This window comes from Acartia tonsa, chromosome 12 (assembly GCF_053477335.1).
Source record: "Acartia tonsa isolate MP-2025a chromosome 12, ASM5347733v1, whole genome shotgun sequence".
Classification (NCBI taxonomy): Eukaryota; Metazoa; Arthropoda; class Copepoda; order Calanoida; family Acartiidae; genus Acartia; species Acartia tonsa.
The window spans coordinates 13,889,055-13,908,847 of NC_137271.1; the positions used below are offsets into that span (position 1 = coordinate 13,889,055).

The 19,793-nt window shown below is 34.5% G+C and overlaps 2 protein-coding genes and 1 long non-coding RNA gene across 3 annotated transcripts; 1 reads left to right on the plus strand and 2 right to left on the minus strand.

Annotated features, from left to right (window-relative positions):
• The first annotated feature begins 221 nt into the window (after positions 1-221).
• On the plus strand, positions 222-2,296 carry LOC145333179 (uncharacterized). The gene is made up of 4 exons (XM_080178329.1): positions 222-353; positions 536-656; positions 1,875-1,957; positions 2,173-2,296. The coding sequence occupies exons 1-4, from the start codon at positions 274-276 to the stop codon at positions 2,294-2,296; spliced, it is 408 nt and encodes a 135-aa protein (XP_080034455.1). The 5' UTR covers positions 222-273.
• A 2,374-nt stretch (positions 2,297-4,670) lies between these two features.
• On the minus strand, positions 4,671-14,123 carry LOC145334338 (uncharacterized). Its single transcript, XR_013884811.1, has 7 exons — positions 14,041-14,123; positions 13,287-13,363; positions 11,618-11,668; positions 10,537-10,643; positions 7,720-7,786; positions 6,145-6,227; positions 4,671-4,979 (listed from the first exon to the last, which is right to left on the minus strand). It is a non-coding gene; the product is annotated as an uncharacterized LOC145334338 (long non-coding RNA).
• A 583-nt stretch (positions 14,124-14,706) lies between these two features.
• On the minus strand, positions 14,707-19,788 carry LOC145333180 (uncharacterized). Its single transcript, XM_080178330.1, has 6 exons — positions 19,784-19,788; positions 17,677-17,752; positions 17,541-17,600; positions 16,570-16,672; positions 15,778-15,868; positions 14,707-14,809 (listed from the first exon to the last, which is right to left on the minus strand). The coding sequence occupies exons 1-6, from the start codon at positions 19,786-19,788 to the stop codon at positions 14,707-14,709; spliced, it is 438 nt and encodes a 145-aa protein (XP_080034456.1).
• Positions 19,789-19,793: the final 5 nt, after the last annotated feature.

Genomic DNA, 19,793 nt, shown 5'->3' on the forward strand with positions numbered 1-19,793 from the left:
CATGGCCGTAATTTCTAATAGGGCAATATGGATATAGGATATATGTGGATATATTGACAGGGGTAATTTTGTCGTCAATTTAGCTTGCTCGTATGGACCTCATTTATGAATCATTTCTTTCAAACAATATTAAAATTAAAATCATAAAATTAAAACCAGTTTTGATGGCGCAGGCCAGAAAACTGGTTTTCATCTTATAATTTTGAATTTTCCTTTCCGCTGAAAGCTGTCTATACTACGATGCAATAAATAACTATTATTCATTTTCATAGGATGAAATCCAAGATTGGTTCAGTGGTTTTACTTTTGGCTATTTTCATTAGTCAAATCAATTGTCAAGAAGATGGCAAAAGGTAATAAATTTAAGAAATAGTGAAACGCCTTGGCCATACACCTACTCAACTCATTAAATGCACAGTTGGGACTTCCGGAAAAGGGTCAAGTTCAATCAAAAGGTTGGCTGTACGCAATAGCTTTTAAATTTTGAATCGCGATAAAGATTTTAGTGATATGGACTTACCATTTTTTTATTTAGGGGAGGAAAGTTTATTTTTGTGTCGACATATACCTCAACCTCCTTCAGTACAACAACCGAGTTGCTGAGCACCTCATTAACCTGTGTCCTCCTATCAAAGACTGCCTACACTCAATGTACAGTAAGTATCCATTCACTTGTGTCCTCCTATCCAAGACTGCCTACACTCAATGTACAGTAAGTATCCATTCACTTGTGTCCTCCTATCCAAGACTACCTACACTCAAGTACAGTAAGTATCCATTCACTTGTGTCCTCCTATCCAAGACTGCCTACACTCAATGTACAGTAAGTATCCATTCACTTGTGTCCTCCTATCCAAGACTGCCTACACTCAATGTACAGTAAGTATCCATTCACTTGTGTCCTCCTATCCAAGACTGCCTACCTTCAATGTACAGTAAGTATCCATTCACCTGTGTCCTCCTATCCAAGACTGCCTACACTCAATGTACAGTAAGTATCTATTCACTTGTGTCCTCCTATCCAAGACTGCCTACACTCAATGTACAGTAAGTATCTATTCACTTGTGTCCTCCTATCCAAGACTGCCTACACTGCCTGTACAGTAAGTATCTATTCACTTGTGGCCTCCTATCCATGACTGCCTACACTCAATGTTCAGTAAGTATCTATTCACTTGTGTCCTCCTATCCAAGACTGCCTACACTGCCTGTACAGTAAGTATCTATTCACTTGTGGCCTCCTATCCATGACTGCCTACACTCAATGTTCAGTAAGTATCTATTCACTTGTGGCCTCCTATCCAAGACTGCCTACACTGCCTGTACAGTAAGTATCCATTCACATGTGTCCTCCTATCCAAGACTGCCTACACTCAATGTACAGTAAGTATCCATTCACTTGTGTCCTCCTATCCAAGACTGCCTACACTCAATGTACAGTAAGTATCCATTCACTTGTGACCTCCTATCCAAGACTACCTACACTGCCTGTACAGTAAGTATCCATTCACATGTGTCCTCCTATCCAAGACTGCCTACACTCAATGTACAGTAAGTATCCATTCACTTGTGTCCTCCTATCCAAGACTGCCTACACTCAATGTACAGTAAGTATCCATCCACATGTGTCCTCCTGTTGAAGACTATTTTTAAAAATGATCATCTTTTGAATGGTAGAAAATCTAGCCATAACCAGAGATCCCTGCAGAGTTCTTCTATCTGCTTTTTAACCTATTCTAACCTAAACTAACCATAAAAAAATAAAACTTGATTTTATAAAATATGCAATGTGAGAAAAACTGTCAAAGCTGATTTTGACTAAAAAGATTTAATATTTCTGTAAAAGATTTATGAAAATATCTATTTCATCTCAGGGACGAAGGAAAAAGAGAAACCTAATGTTTGAAGATAATAATAATGGACTCGTCGAAGATATCCAAGTATCCAAAGTACAAACGTAAGTACAATTCATAAAACAATAAAGATTTTTGAATTTAATATTTTTCTTTTATTTCAAATAGAAGTTAAGCTCCCTTTAAAAAAATTCCCCTACTCCATTTATTTTTGTTTACAAATTATGAAAGTTGTGCTACATCCTAGTTTTTTTTGCCATGTAACATGTACTTATGACACTAGTAACAAAACAATAATTAATATTTCTTATGATTTTAGGGAGGAGATTCCAAAAATTGATGCTTCCCTCATGAAAGAGAAGCCAAAATCTGACAGGAATCATTCTTCTCAATCAAATTATCATAAAATTATTTTAGATATTTTCAAATATTTATTTACCTAAATAAAATTGTACAATCCTTGTATGAAGTTAACAGGATGTCTCTCTGTCTTGAAGTGAAGCATCTCTAACCATTATGAATCTGCCTCGAAAAGCCTCCAGTGGGGCTTGAGGAATATTTCATTATAATTTGAATTATTTTCATTTGGTTTTACAAAAAATATCTTGTGGGGCCTGGGTAGTTTTTTATTTGTTACCTTAAGCATGTTAGTTTAGGTTATATAGGGCGGTTAGGACCCGACTCAGGGGTTGGATAACTTTATATCGGGTTAGTTTAGGTTACATTTGGTAATAGGTAGCCCCACAGGGTAAATGCCCCTGCAGGGATTAGGCAAAGGAAACAAACAACATTCCCTTGTTTTAATGTAATTCAAAAATAAATGGGGAGGTTTCAGAGCCTAATAGGCTCTTTGGGAGAAAACACCCAAACATCAAAGAAATATTGAAAAGAATAATTATTATTGATCAGAGAGGGAAGATTTGCTTGGTACTACATGACCACCACTAGTACTTCTAATCTCTACCTCACTGAGACAAGTACTACCTATACATGTAAGATTTTTTAAAACTTTGTTTGTAAAAAGATTCACTTGGTGGCTTATCTAGATATAATCTTTAAAAATGTGATGAGTTTATCTATCTTATATTTTCTTTTATTACCACTGAACATTTGTTATATAACCCACGTTGGCCATTTGTCCATTTTTATGATTTTTTGTGCTTTGCCTTTCATGGGTGTCATCATCCTTAATGTAATATTTTTGGGGGAAGTTGTAAGTTTCCCGATAATTTTGTAAATATTAAATTACCTTTGATATATTCACCCCTGAATTTTAAAGATAAATCCAAACCCTCCCAAAAAAAATTTAACACAGTTTTTAAAAATTCCTGGTTGATTTTTTTTTCATCTAATTCTAGTATTTTGAAAACCGTTTCTAATTGTTTGAAAGGTGACATTGGACTATATATGCCATGTCATACTAGTACCCAAAGTTTTAATTCATGTTCTTTCATTCCCTTGCTTAAAAACTTTCATTAAATCTTTATCAGTTGGTTGAAACCAGCATCATTGAGAGGATATATGTACATAAACAGTCTTATATATACCTTGATATTCTAAATTTATATTTTTATATTTTCAGCTACCATCTCAGTGAGCGCTCTCAATTGTACTCCTGCTGTCTTTGACTACTGCTATGGAAAATAAAGAATCTTTTATTGCAAAAATTCAAATATGGCGTATCCTTTATTTTTTTTGCATTTTCTCCGTGTCTGTCATAGCTCACCCATAGATTGTTTGAAACTTTAACTTTATATCTATTGCGATTGTTGAAAATTGGCAGTTTCAATGTAGTAATAGTTGTCGTAAATATAGGTATTAAATAAATAACTTTATATTTTTTATTTAACATAATTAATTTAATATTTTTATCTATTTGTGACATACAAAGAAGCCCTAAAGACTGACTATATATTTTTTATTTTTGTTATATTGTTATTATATTTTATTTATGTTGTATTTATAATCTAATTAAATTGTTAAGTTTTAATAAATTTGATAAATAAGGCTATTTGTTTGCTATTTTTCTGTTTAATAAGGATGACAACATGTCTGTGTGTTTGTGTGTTTGTGTGTCTGTGTGTTTGTACCAAAGGATCTCGCTAACCGCTGAACCGATCGGGTTCTCCTTAACAGGGTAGCTTCTCATAGGTCCTGGGAAGGTTTATAACTATTTTGGGGGAGGGTACCACCACCCTCCCAAGAGAAAACGCCCCTAGAAAAAAATTTATTTATTTTATTTTTTTAAGTATAGATAAAAATAGGGGGGGGGGCAACCCAACCCCCCAAAAAAATTTCTTGCCCCCCCCCCCAAACAAATTTTTTTTTTTATTTATTCTTTTTAAATCTAAAATAATAAATTAGGTTATCAAATTAGTCTTTCCCCTTCTCAAGTGCCCCTAGAGGCCTCTAGGGGCTTAGCCGCTAGTACATATTATAGATCATTATGTAAGACAATCGAACATTAGCAAAACTATCAACATCTCCTAACCCCTAATTCCGTATAAATATATCCCAAAATAAATTAAATAAATGGAGCTTTTTATGGACATATGTAATTACATTTAAAGACTTGAAATTTCTAAAAAATCAAATGAACTGGTCCGGGTGACTATAAAAGCTAAATATCATCTTATTTTAAAAGGACATACTGACATTCTAGTAATAATTATAGAGTTGCTACGTTTTCTAAATTAAACTATTCCAGGATTCACCATGCCAAATTAGAAATAATTTATCAACTTTCAACTATCATAAAAAAAAATATTTAAAAACTTTCTCTTTTAAAAAAAAAATATATTTTTGCATTAAGTTTTATCTACAATTTGACATAATAAAATATTGAATTTCTGTACATTTTTCTTCAAACAAACGTTAGGTTCTTTAGGTCAGGCTAAGTTAGGTTTGGGTTCAGGGTTAGTGTCTCCCGTAGGGGTTAGGCATTTCAAGAAATAAAATACCCATTTCATTCAAATTCATTTGAAAATTATATGGAAGTTGGGATGAGTGCAGTGCTCGAAGGGCACTTTGAGGGGAAGCTTCGATGATTTGTTTTTGTCTTTTTATAGTGATTTTGTTGTGTCTTGGTTCTCTGGTCTGTACTTCTTTATGGTGTCCGCCAACAACCTACATATTTATAAAAGGATAAGTAGCAAAGCAAAAAAATTAATGGATTGACGAACAGACAAAGTGAGATATAGAGTAGATATTAATGGGTCATAAAAAAAATAAAGTGATATGATAAATAACTAAAAATAATAAAACTTTTATTTATACAGGGTGTTTTTTTTAATAGGACAAAAGTATTGCTTAATACAAACCACTTGCCATTGACAGAAATCAATAATCTATATCTTAATTTCTTCATTGGGTTGGGGCAATGTGTATAAGAAAAAAAATACTTAGTGATTTTCAACAAATTATGCCTTAGAAACCGGTTTTTCCAAAGTACCTATTTTTGGAAGATTTTTGGATCATGACCAATTTAATGTGTGTGCTAAAATGCATGTATTTTAAGATTCAAATTGCGCGGCTTGTGTTAAAAGTAGAAAAATGTTATGCATATAAATTTTCCTGTGCTATGTACAGTTTTGGAGCTACGTGATAAAATGTCCCAACTTACTTAAAACTTCTCACATTTTCCAACGTAGCTTCTATACTACAAATAGCATGAATATGATACATATGTTTTTAAAAACTAGAGTTTATGACAATTCTAACTGTATGCGTAACATTTTTCTACTAATAACACAAGCCGCACAATTTGATTTTGTAAGTATGTCCCAATTAACTTTAAATCCGACTAAGTTAGATTTTTTACTCAGAATTATAAATAAATTTCGTTGAAGGATTGACAATGGTTGTCCCTATGTCTTTAACATTTTGAACGTTGCTTCTATGGATGTTGTCATCCTTTGTCGATTCACAGTTTAGGTGTCCCATACCTCATACAGGCGTGCTGTCCATGACACTTTAACGTCAGGTCCAACAACCAAAGACAAAAAAGGAGTACCATATCTTTCCTTATCGAGGTATTGGATTTAGTAACACCCATCAGACAACTAACTCTTTGTGTCCTTTGTCTGTGCATGGTCATGAGTTGCACCTGTTTTAATTGGGCCAAGGCATACTAAAATAAATATCAAAGTCGCGCATCTGACATAGTAGCAGTAGGTAGCATTATTAACATCATTAGTTATGACGCTGTGTTGAGCCGAGATTCGAACCCATCATCTCCTCGACGCCGAGCGGATGCACTACGCGTAAAGCAACGGTCTCCCATATTACGTACTTGATATTTTGAACACTGCAGTTTTGTTTGACCAGCTGCATCGCCTCCTCTATCTTGGCATTCGCCTCCAGGGTCATGTATTCCTGGAAACAATACGTTTTTTTGTAACAAAATTAAGACAGACAAACAAAGTTAGTTATATAGTGACCATAGAATCTTCGCCCCTAACCAATTTTTCGTATTTTAGATTTTTTTTAAATTTTATAAAAAAAAATTTCTCTGGGGGGATTTATTTTTTAAAAAAATTGGGAGGGGGGTATTTTTCATTTTTTGGGGGGGTTTGGGGTGTCCCACCCCCAAAGAAAATATTTATAAACCTTCCCGAGACATATGAGAAGCTACCCTGTAAAGGAGAACCCGATCGGTTCAGCGGTTAGCGAGATCCTTCGCTACAAACAAACAGACAGACATCGTTCTACTTTATATTATAGACTAGCGGCTTCGCCCCTAGCCTCTAGGGGCTTTGCCCCAAGAGGTTTAATCAAACCAATTTTTTATATTTTAGATTTAAAAGAAAAAATAAAAGAAAAAATTTGGGGGGGAGGAGAATTTTGGGGGGGGGGGGTTAGTCGAACCCACTATTATAATTTTAGTTTTAAAAATAAAATAAAAAAAATTTTGAGGGGGGGGGTATTTTTAATTTTTTGGGGTTTGGGGTGTCCCACCCCCCAAGAAAATAGTTATAAACCTTCCCGGGACCTATGAGAAGCTACCCTGTGAAGGAGAACCCGATCGGTTCAGCGGTTAGCGATATCCTTCGCTACAAACAAACAGACAAACAGACAGACATCGTTCTACTTTATATTAAAGATAGTTATATTAGAGGGAATGCCTGGGTCAAAATAGGTTATAATGAGACAGAGGTCGTTGGATTAAAGGTTTGGTTGTTTATAGGGTCATAGGTCGCGTAATGATTCACTTAATTAGCAAGATTGTTTTCAGGAATACACCAAAGCTGGATCTTTAAATCATTTTAGTGGTGAGCCAAATCGGGGTGCGCCGAATTTCAGCCAATCACAGCGCAGCATTTCTTAAAATGCTGTGCTCTCTGCATTGGTGGAAAGTTGGCTCACTCTGATCTGGCGCACCACTAAAATGATTAAAAGATCCAGCTCAAAATTAGATATAAAGGTGTATTCCTTCCTCTAGAGAGTTTAAAAGCTGATAAGAAAAGAGCATTTCCTATAAAGCAATTTGATGAATTACACACAGACCAACGGACCATATGATTCATTAATTTAGTGGAATTATCAAAGAAAACACTCAGCCGTCTATGTCTAATAGCAGCAGAATAGTTATTTATTGCATCCTATTATAAACATTTGCCGCGGACAGTAAAATGAAAAAAAGACGTGATTGATTCTAGTTTTCTCCAGCTGACAAAACAGCTAAATTAAATTTATGATTTTGCATTTCCCTATTCTTGTTCTATAGTACGATGCGATACATGATTTTTCTGACTCAGAACCGGTTTTGATCCAGCGAAAATTAATCAGTATCGGAGCCATTATTAATCTTACCATAATTTTTATAGACAGCTTTTTGCGGATAGTAAAATGAAAAAAAAATTGCTACCTTGACTGTCATAGTTTTAGAAATCAGTTTTTCCTCATCCTTCTTTCTAACATCGGTTATTCTTAGCCTGAAAACAAGGAAAATTTTATTCAAAAGATTATAATATTATGGTGCCTTCCCTAAAAGTACCTAGCGAGCAAAATACCCCACCCCCTTCATTTACTTACAAAATAATAATTTTAAATAAAGAAAGGTGGAGGGTTTCTGAATGCCTAACCCTTTCAAGAGGCTACAATTATACACAGTATAATCTAACCTACAAACAAACGATAAACTATTTATTTTAAATTTTTATTAATTGGAGGGAGGTTCTGGGCTTGACCAGGCACTTTAAGGGAAACCCCCAATATCCTCAATTAGATACAGTAGGGAAAGAGAGGGGAGGAGTTGTTTCCCAAAAATAGTTTTTAAAAATTTCATGGACCTATAAGAAGCTTCATATATACATTATACATACATAAACATCCTGTTATTTCAATCTGGATTTAGCAGGGATCTAAAGGGATAAGACATTAGCAAATAAATTGATGTACACACCCAATGATGATACACAAAATTACATCTTGTTTAGATTACAATTAGTTGTTGAAGCGTTTGGGCACTCAACTTATTTAATCAACCATTCAAAATTCTCTCTTTATAAAACTTTGGGGACTAGTGTAATAATAAACATCCCTATGTCCCCTCCCTCCATGGGTCTAATAAATGAAAGTGTAAAAATATAATTTGTTAAATCTCTATTTGAAATAAATTATGTGTTTAAGTAATTATTAAACCATTTAGTTTTGGAAATTACTTTATGAACAAGGACAATTACAGTCCATTAGTGAAGCTTTTCTACGAGAAAATATTCCGAGGGGCTGAAGGTCCGGGCTAATAAAACTGGTATTTAGATTATGATTTTTATTTTAATATTCGTGGAAAATTGTCTGTACTACGATGCTACACATGATTTTTCAGTATGGCTGAGAACCAGTTCTAATCCAGCGGATATTAATCGGTTTCGAAGCCATACTGGTATACAAGGCTAAAAATTTATTAAGTTGTCTATGGAATATTATGTTTAAATAAAAAACTTACTAAAATAGATTGCTTGACTAGATTGACTAGGCTAGGCAGACAAAAAAAACTTAAGTCTGACATAGTTTATAAAGATTATTTGCTGAAAATGGTATGCCCAATCACCTGAGAAATAATCATGGATCTGTAAATTACACTGATACGCAAAGTATTTTCTAATTCCTTACCAAAAACACTCTAAATAATTTCATCAAATTTGATTTCAAAATAATAGTGTACAAACTTTTCAACCAGAAGTTTTATTCTACAAAAGGTGCAATTTTGTTTGAATACAGATGTATTTTTTTTCTCATTTATAGCTATAAAATCCCAATTTTAAATCTTTTTTTTTGAAAAACAGACATACTATATTAATCTATAGAGTAGCCGTGCTAATTAGATAATGATCATTGGTAAATAATCATCCAAAAACATGGTAAAATGTCACTTTCAAAAAAATGACAAATTTTCGTGACATCTATTTTTTGCTCCAATAGTTTTGTTTTCCAACAAGGATGATAAAATATAAATTGCATAATAAAAATAGGAAAGATTTAAAGCTTTTTTAAATAATCCGTAGCTGTATGCCTATTAGAGTAAAACACTAGAGGACGAAAGGGTTAAATAACTTTATCTCCCCATCGCAACCACCTTGTGCAACCTTTCTATTGGGCCATTGAAAATCAACCAATGGTGTCGCTTATATTAACAAAGCCAAGTAGCAGAAAATAATTTAAAAGCAGACGAAAGAGGTCTTTGAAAAAGGAAGGGAGGTAATTGTCTGTATATTCATCTATACTATAGATCTGTTGTATGCCTAATGCATTTTTAATTAATCTAACCAATAATCTATGTCCATGTTAGCAACCTAAATTGACGACAATTTTTTTCCCTGTCATAATATCCACGTAAATTCTACATCCATTGCATTAACCCTGCGGTGCGGGACCATACCCTTATTTGTACTATATCAACGGGGCTCTTTTGCCTTTACTTAACCTAACCTAAAAAAACATTACAAATACTTTTTTCACAAAACGTTCGTTTGTGGTTCATATGTGGGACAATTTATTTTTTTGTCTGGAGATTAAGTTCTCAATAACTACTAAACCGATTGGATTCTCTTTTTAAGCAAGCTTTGCATAGGTCCTGTGATGGTTTTACGCTATTATTTCCAGTCCTTGGAATATAGCTCCTTCGAATACTAAGCCCTAGGGGAGTAGCCACTTATATGTTTAATTGGCTTGTTGTGAAAGAAATAACAAATAATTTTTAAAAATTAATGATTTTAAAAATCTTTTTTTATGCTTTCATACAAATCAGGGATCCAAAGGGATAAGACAATGAAAGATAAATTTATGTTGAGCCCCAATTATGATGCACAAAATTACTTCTCCTTTTATGAAAATTATTAGTAATTGTCGCTTATTTGCACCTTAAGTCCTTAAGTTTTTCAGAGAGAGAGAGAGAGAGAGAGAGAGAGAGAGAGAGATAGAGAGAGAGAGATAGAGAGCGAGAGATAGAGAGAGAGAGAGAGAGAGAGAGAGAGAGAGCGAGAGAGAGAGAGAGAGCGAGAGAGAGAGAAAGAGAGAGAGAGCGAGAGAGAGAGAGAGCGAGAGAGAGAGGGAGCGAGAGAGAGAGGGAGCGAGAGAGAGAGAGAGAGAGAGAGAAAAAGGAGAGAGAGAGAGATGTTTATAAAAACTTTGGGTACCAATATGCTTTACAGTCCAAAGTCCCCAATGTTTTATACTTGGTTACCTGGAGATGTTAGCTCCTTCAATGTCCACATCGGCAGTGACAGGTCTTGTCAAGTTCTGCAACTTTTCAGTCCGTTGGAATTGCATCACTTCAAGAATATTCAATACCTACAGACAACACAAGGATGACAATATAAGCATAGTTCTAAATAGGGTTGGGCCGGATACTTTAAAGTTAGATACCGGATATCCGGCTGATTTACAATGCCGGATATCCGGCTGATTTACAATGCCGGATATCCGGCAAATTACCGGATATACGGTATTAGAAATTAGCCGGATATCTGGCCCAACCCTATTTAAAATCATTAAGTTTGACAAGCGAACATTAACACTTGTAGAGAGTAAGAACTTATTAAGCAGAATATTGAAGGACTTTTTTTCGTAACTATTTAGTAACGCTTTCTAAATAGTATAGCACTGTTAAAGGAATCATCATGCAAAGTTTGAAATTGGTAAGACAATTCTAACTAGCCTTAATAAAAGGATGTCTATTTGTGTTTCTGCCTGCATGTATAGGGAATAATCCCGCTAGCCAGACTACTGAATCTATAAGGTTCTCTCTTACAGTGATGTTCCCTATGATAAAAGGAAAGGTCTCAAGGACGTACCCGCTCGAAAATGAATAATTCAGTAATTCTTGCAAAGTAATGTTAGAAAATAGAAAAAAAAGCCAAATATTCTTTCATTTTTCTTATATTTACACGATTTTTTAAAGGCTTTGTCATCATTCTCTTTACATTTTATTTTTGTATTAGAGATAATTGAGATGTAAATATAAATGTCGTCTTTGATATTAAATTTTTCTTTAAACAGAAAATCAAAACTGGATTTTAAAAGGAATGAAAAAGTCTTCCATTGTTTTATAGATCCAATACAAAATCTTATATTCAAGCATAGCTTCGAAACCAATTAATATCCGCAGGATAAGAACCGGTTCTCAGATATAATGAAAAAATCATATAATAGCATTACAGAGCATTTTCCACGCATCGCATATGAAAATAAAAATCATAAAATTAATACCAATTTTTTAGGCACGGGCCTTCGGTCCCTATGGATACTAAATCAGTATTACTAACCTCCGAAATCAAACCATGGTATATCTCCTCGCATTGGCAAGTTGTGGGCTCCTTAAAATATCAAAACATTTTTTCCGTCTGTCCCTTAAGATCTCACTGACCACTCAACTAATAGAGTTCTCCATTTTGGTATAGTCCCTTTCGTAACATCGCACCTTATGGGGCGATTCTTCGTATTTTTCACAATAGCTTTTCTCCCATTTCTAGCCCCTGCGGGAGGCTCCAACCCTGCGGGGCCAATTATCTAACCCTGTGGGGCAATTACCTAACCCAATATAACCTAACCTAACCTAAAATAACATATAAAAAGCCATTTTAAAAATACGACGAATTGTCCCTTATTGGGCGATGTTACGAAAGGGACTATTCCCCTCAATTTTTATGACCACTGAGATTCTGCAATACAATACCACTTTGTCCGTTTGTCAATCCTTCATTGTTTTTGGTGCAAAAGAGAATGCACACTAAATTAATTTTTAGTATGGCTTCGAAACCGATTGATATCCGCTGGATTATAGCCGGCTCACAGCCATACTGAATAATCATGTATAGCATCGTATTACACACAATGAATATTTCTATGAATATAAAATAAGAATCATCTTATTAATACCAGTTTTGTTAGCCCGGACCTTCGCCAGCACCTCGGGGCTAACAAAACAGTGGCCATAAAACAAGAAGAAAATCTTTAAAAATCACTAAACCTTTCACAGGTGTTCTTTATGTGTTTTGATATTTATATTACTAGCGGTTTCGCCCCTAGCCTCTAGAGGTAATTTTTATAAAAAAAATTAAATTAAGTATTTCTGGTTTGGCCATTTTATGTAAAGTAGTTTCCCCAGATAATATTTTTTTGGAGGGGGGTTTGGGGTACGGTGTCCCACCCCCCAAGAAAATAGCTTAAAACCAGCACAGGACCAATAGGTATATACCCTGAAGAGTAGAATCCGATCAGTTCAGTGGTTACCGAGATCTTAAGGGACGGACAGACAGACGGATAGACATCATTCTACTTTGGAGTATATTCTCTTTCGTAACATCGCACTCTATGGGGCGATTCTTCGTATTTTTACAGTAGCTTTTCTCCTATTTCTAGTCCCTCCGGGGGGGCTCTAACCCTGCGGGGCCAATTACCTAACCCTGTGGGGCAATCACCTAACCCAATATAACCTAACCTAACCTAAAATAACCAATAAAAAGCCATTTTAAAAATACGACGAATCGCCCCTTATGGGGCTATGTTACAAAAGGGACTATTCCCCTACTTTGTATTATAGATATATTGTATTATGACTGATAGACAGACGGCCTCCAAGAAAATTGTATACTGGATGACTATTTGTACACTGGGCAATCATCAACAAAAAAATACTTCTTATCTTAATTAGCAGCCGAGAAAATCACATCTCTCATTAGTGTTGCAGACTGACCGACTTACGAACATACTGACGTACATACAATCTAATTGAATTGTAGAGTAGAACTAAAAACTCAGTAATAAGGTATAACCAACAAGCGAAATAAATCTTAAATAATATTTTGGGGGCACATAAAGAGGTCGTCAATTTTACTATGTGTTGCCCCCCAACGACAGCTGAAAATCACGTAAAGGTGTCATGATTTTTCCCCGAATTAATTTCGTTGTTGGTATGAGCTGCTAAAAACTTACTTTAACTAATTTGAATGTCTTAATCTTTCTTGAAAAGTTCGGTTCATCTATCCATTGTTGATCACAATATCTTACACCTAAAATAATTATTTATCGCATCATATTACAGACAGCTGTCCACGGATATTAAAATGAAAAAAATCTGGAGGGCGGACAGACAAATCTAATTATAGAGAAGATTCTCTTCTAGCATGGATGCAGGTCAGCTGAATTGGAGTTGCCGAATGTGTGCACAGTTTCCTCGGTGTTTCCTCATCCTATCTCAATATTTACTACTAGCTAAAAAAGCTTCAAACTTCCGAAAAAAATTAAAATTTTTAATGTATAATTTATAAATCGTTTATACATTCAAATTTAGATTTTTTTCTTTTTTAAGTTTAAAGTTTTTTAGCTAGTAGTAAATATTGAGATAGGATGAGGAAACATCGAGGAAACTGTGTACACTATCGGCAACTCCAATTCAACGGACCAGGACGCATGCGGTTATAATTGGCTCTTTGCATTTTCTGGGTTTAGAACTTTTAACACTTTGTGAGTCAAGATGCAAAATCTTTCTAATCTTTTGGTTAATCGTTTGACATATAAAGAGGTATATTTTGTGTTTGTGTGTCCGCTAAGATCTTGTAAACGGCACGACTCATCGTTTACAATATTCAGGGAATTTTAGAATCAGTTCATGGCAGGTTTTCAGCTATTTGGTGGGGTAACTAATACGAAGAATTAGATTTAATTTTTGAGAAGAAGAAAAAGTTACCTAAATTATCTTTTTTCTCAACAGTTTTCTCCTTCTGTTCAACAAGAATAGGTTCTTCTACTTTGTCAATGACATGTTCAGCAACAATTGTAGCTGCTGGTAGTGTTTCATACGTTTCTGAGTCAAATTTATAAATTCATAAGTCTGATGGTGCTTTCCATCAAAGTGCCTGTTAACCACTAAAACCAACCTTTAAAACCAAATTTCCAGTATGGATTCGAAACCAATTAATATCCGCTGGATTAGAACCGGCTCTCAGCCATACTGAAAAATCATTTACAGCATATATTATAGACATTTTTCTACGAATATTAAAATAAAATCACAAGATAAATACCAGTCTGGTTAGCCCGGGCCTTCTGTCCTTCAGGTCTAATAAAATTTGTTTAACCTTATAATATTTTAGTTTGCTATCCGCGGGAAACTGGCTACTTTATAAATAACTTTCCTTAAAATTTAAGGGTAATGCTATTTTTTACCTTGACACCCCCTTTGGTTGTTTTCGGGAAGGTGCATTAAGAGGTTGTAGACTTTTGTTATGTGGGTGTATCCAGACCCATTTATTTTGCAAGTGGGTTCTGTAGACCCCCCTTTTCATCGACTCTAGATTAAAATACTAAAAAAAGTTAGAGCTAATAGAGGTATAATTAGACTGCACCAAATTACTTAAAAATCTATTCCTGTTATTTTGACATTTTCTGGAGTTTCAATAATTTCATCAATTTGTTTCTTTCTTTCATAACATTCACGTTTAATTTCTTCAGGATAGCTGAAATAGTACAAATATTTATCAATGGAAGATTACGTCAATTTGTGAGTAAGATTCCAGTCAAATGCGCGTATTATGTCAAACTGTTTTCAAATATGCGTTAAATTATACTGTGCGTTTGGTCAACATTAAGAACAGTTAGACTTAATAAGCACATTTGACAGGAAGCTTGCTCACAATTTTACGGAATATTGTGTAAGCTACTATTCCCTTTATCTATGTATCACCCCCCTGAAATAGCAACACTCTCTTCTCCCACGGCATAATTTAACACGAAAAATAACAATGTTTAACTTTCCTTGTCCTATTTCAGTATGAGTTTATGTCATATTTCAAACTACTTATTATAGATGTGAATAATTGCTGTCTATGATAGAGCGATAGCTCATTATTACCAATGCGATGGGAATTAAAAATTTTAAGATTGGTGACTGAATTTTTTGTGAAGATTTACAAGACCGATAAGCATTTTGAGTCCAATTAAATGAGCCGTGTGACGTCATAAAAGGAAGAGATGAGAGGAGAAGGGGGAAAGGAAACCACTTATTGACGTCACACGGATCATTTTGTCTGACACTTTGTCTAGTCTCATTTACATCTACTTGTGTCCGTCAGTCTGTCTGTAAGGCTATATAGGAAATATAATTTCTGTAAGGAAAATGTTTCATTTTCATCTGCTATGGAATATATATAAATATTTTTTTTGTAAATATTTCAAATAAATATCAGGGATTAAAAGGGATAAGACAATGGCCGATAAATTCATGTACATCCCCAATGATACTATACAAAATTTTCTTTTATGCAACGTAAAATTAGTGGATGAAACGTTTGAATGCTCAGCTTAATAAAGAAACAAATAAAAGTCCCCAAAGTTTTTAAGTCAACGAATAAGAAAACGTAATTATAAAACTATCTCTATCTCTCTCTCTCTTTAATTATGGATGTTTCCATCCTTGTTTTTTTACCTTGAGGCACAGTTTTGTTCTTTAACATGTTGATTTTTTCCATACTTGGTATAACAAACAGCAAGCACTACTGTTAAACCTGTTATACCACCTTGAAATGGAAGTATCGGTTATAGTGCCTTTCGTGACAACGCCTCTTAAGGGGCGTTTCGTCATATTTCCACAGTAGCTTTTCTCTTATTTCTAGCCCCTGCAGAGGACTATAACCTTGCTGGGCTAATTTCCTAACCCTGCGGGGCAATCACCTAACCTAACCTAAAATAACCTATCAAAATCTACTGTGAAAAGGACGAAAGGGACTTTACCACAAGTACCAATCCATAAAAAGTTTTTCCAGTATGGCTTCAAAACCGATTAATTTCCGCTGGTTTTAAAGCCAAAAAAATTATATATTGCATCGTATTACAGATATTTTTTATTTTACTAGCCACGGAAAGCTGTTTATTGTACGATGCGATACATAACTATTACAAAAATCTAATGTAGAATACTAGTTGCTTCTCCCCTAGCCTAAAGATGACATGAGGGTGAAAAGTTTCGGTAAATAGCCTAAAACCACCCCTAGAATATGTATGAGACTTCCTCGAAAAAACCAACCTATTCCAACCAACATTTTTAGAAATCTTTAAGACAAAAATAAACATTCTTACTTATCATGATAGGATATGTCAATCAATATATAAATCAATCTATCTATTAATTCATATATCAATCTTTCTATCAATCCGTCCACCAATCTAACAATCCATCATCTAATTAACAATTCAATCTATCTATCATTGTATTTTTTACCTAAAATAGTAAATGAAGAGGTATTTGATTGTCGTCTTCCTTCAGTAGGATGTTGTAGGGTGTAGATTCTTCCAAATACGGGGAAATATTCAAGCCAGTGTACCTTAACAAATAAATATAGAGTAGCTCCGCCACCTATAAAAATCTTGTTTTTTTTTGCGTTTTTTTAAACAGTGCTTTCCCTCAAAGTGCCTATAAATCACTGTAACCCCCCCCCCCTCCTTTTTAAAAATGAATTGAATAGATGGAGGGGGGGTCATAACCCTGCGGGAACTATACCTGTGGTGTTCTAACCCTGAGGGGCTACCCACCCAGTTTCCAATATAACCAAACCTAACCTGTCCTAAATTAATAAACGAACAAACAAAAACGCCCTTCTCCCTCCCCTCTTATTTTCAATTTATTTTTTTAAAAATGAGGGGGATTCTTAGATCAACATGGCATTTTTAAGAAAAAAGGCTTTGAATACTTTTTCTTATGTGTCATTTAAAGTGTTCAGTGCAAGCAAGTTTTAGATTCCAGGTATGATCCTGCAGATCCTGATTCTTCAGGTATTCAGAAATACCCCCAATCAAAGGGGGGTTGTCTTACAAGTGTCACTTCACCTTATACAATTTATACATCCCAAGTTTTCTTGAGCTGTTTACCTAAATTAAATGTTTAGAAGGTTGCGTGATTTTTCTGCTTATATTTCTGTTTTTAAACGCTTTATGAAACTATATTTTTGTAAGTTTTTATCATGAACAACTATATATGTAGTCAAAATCATTTCAATTGTATTAAATTTTTTCCTTTAGGAATTTGATAAGATTAAGTCTAATTCATGTTGTTTAAAATCACGAAACCTTATTTACATTTACAGTAAAAATAAAGAAATAATAACCAATCAAAAATGGGCGTTTTCCTACAAAGTGCCATTTGAGCACTGAGTAACCTACGGATAATAAAGGTACTACATATCTATGCCTAACCTTGGACAGAGGACTGTCCACGAAAAGCTTTGAGGATAAACCACCTTCTTCATCTCTTAACTAAAAAAAATAAATGTTAAAAACATTGAATTAAGATGCTCCGGCGGATTCCCTCTAAGCCCTGAAATAAAGATACCTTTTGTGCAGGATGGTTGAATGGCCTGAAGTCTGGTAGCAATGGACTCACTCGTTCTTGCTTCAATCCACTATTACTTGCTACAGATCAGATGTAAGGACATGGCAAATAAAAAATCCCCCCCCCCCTTAATAAAGTAGTATGGTCAGTTAATATTTCGCTCATCACTGAACCGATTAGGTTCTATATTTTATGTGATAGTTTTAGGCTATTTTTTTGGTTTAGTAATGGTATAGTAATTTAGTCATCTTTGCCTCTCCCCCACCCTAAATTCTAGGGGTGCAGTTGCTAGTCCCTAAAATAGTAACAGGATGTGTGTCTGTCTTTAGATTCAGATCTCGCTAACCGCTGGACCAATAGGGTTCTCAATTACAAAGCTTCTTACAGACCAGGGAAGGTTTTTGAATGAAAAAAAAAATTTAGGGGGAGGGGGGGGGGGAAATCGACCTTAACCCTCCCTTTTCAAAACAAAAATGGAAATTGGAGGGACAACTTGTTTCACTTGGCGGCCGAGGATTGTTAAAATTGTGCTTGCTGCAGGTAATATTATTTAGCGGCTGCCAAGCCCCGATTTATTTATTGATTTCCCCTATACAAGCGAGTATGCTGTCCATGACACTTTGACGCCAGGTCCAACAACCAAGTATGATTTCCGTCCAAACACCCGGGGTTTTAGGTTAAGTAACACTCAACTGAAAACCAACTCTCTAATTGCACGACCCTTTTCTGGAAGTCCTAATTGTGAATGATAATGAATTTTAGGGCCACGGCATTCCCTTACTTTGTCTATTAATGTCTCACATCTGACATAGCAGCAGCAGTAGGAAAAAATTTAACGTTTTTAGTTATGACACGATGTTGCGCCAAGATTCGAACTCATAACCTCCACAAAGAGCGGATGCGCTACGCGTTAAGCCACGGCCGCGGATATCATTTAATAATTAAAAGCCAAGTTCCTTACATTCCTGCTAATATTGAACCAATAGATAACACAAAAACAACTAAATATTGATGAAAACCATTCATTTTGCCTTTTTTTAGGTGAGAAATATTGAGAATTTATTTGAAATAATAAAGACTGCTGTCATACACTTATTGCAATTTTATTTTTTAATGATAATTATAATCAAAATTATGAACTATAATAGTTATCTATAGCATCGTGTTATAGACAGCTTTCAATGGATAGCAAAAGTAAAATTCTAAGTTTAATTTCTGTTTTGTTAGCACAATTAGTGGAAATTTTTATGTTATATTTACTATAATGTTACTTTGACTTTAGTAAAGGCTTTAAAACTCTGATAAATAAATGGATGTAGACATATTAAGTAGGGTTGGGCCAGATATCCGGCCGATTTCTAATGCCGGATATCTGGCCAACGGTCGATATCCGGATATCGGGCATCAATAATAAAGGTACTAAGAAAGAGAGGGAATGTCTGATTGAGCCAATAGAAGAATCGCATCGGAATTTACATTGGATCTCATTGGTTGAAATTGTGTACACATATTGCTACAAAGGCATGTTTTTTTTTCATTTCATACATTCATAAAAGTCAGCTGTAAACAGTATATTTTCTTAGTAGAAAGCTATGCGGAATCAGAATTAATTGCCCAAAAATTTCGTTTAAATTTGAAAGCTTAGTAACGAGGTGGATTCTTAAAAAAAAAGTTAGGCTGGCTACTCGCTGGTGAGGCAAAATTATTTTTGTGGTAAATCCTCCAAAATCGAATAAAAAAATTTACAAAAATTAAGTAAAATCTTAAAGGGTTATTAACATATGATTTTGTTTAATTTTTTGTAGATTTTTAATGTGCTTTTGGATGATTTTTCACAAAAATAATTTTGCCTCACTATCGAGTAGCGAGTCTATAATTTCTTAAGAATCCACATCAGCTTGAGTCGAAAGTAAACAATACTTTTGTCTGCTAGAAATGTTCCTTCTTAGATTTGACGAAAAAAGGGTTCAGAATATGCTTCTATTCTTCTATTTCTATTGCATCAATAATCGGTTAGTTTCAATATAAAGTCGGATAATGAAAATGGCCGGATATCCGGCTAAATCCTAACATTAAGCCAATATTAATAGTGTAATTACAGTCCAACCTCATTATTG

Bases quoted from the DNA above. Each gene is read 5' to 3' on its own strand.
- LOC145333179 (XM_080178329.1), top strand. From the start codon at position 274: ATGAAATCCAAGATTGGTTCAGTGGTTTTACTTTTGGCTATTTTCATT. The intron at 354-535 runs GTAATAAATTTA...TTTTTTATTTAG, and splicing joins TGTCAAGAAGATGGCAAAAG to GGGAGGAAAGTTTATTTTTG. The intron at 657-1,874 runs GTAAGTATCCAT...ATTTCATCTCAG, and splicing joins CTGCCTACACTCAATGTACA to GGACGAAGGAAAAAGAGAAA.
- LOC145333180 (XM_080178330.1), bottom strand. The intron at 17,601-17,676 runs GTATCTTTATTT...TATTTTTTTTAG, and splicing joins TCAACCATCCTGCACAAAAG to TTAAGAGATGAAGAAGGTGG. The intron at 14,810-15,777 runs GTAAAAAAACAA...GTACTATTTCAG, and splicing joins GAACAAAACTGTGCCTCAAG to CTATCCTGAAGAAATTAAAC.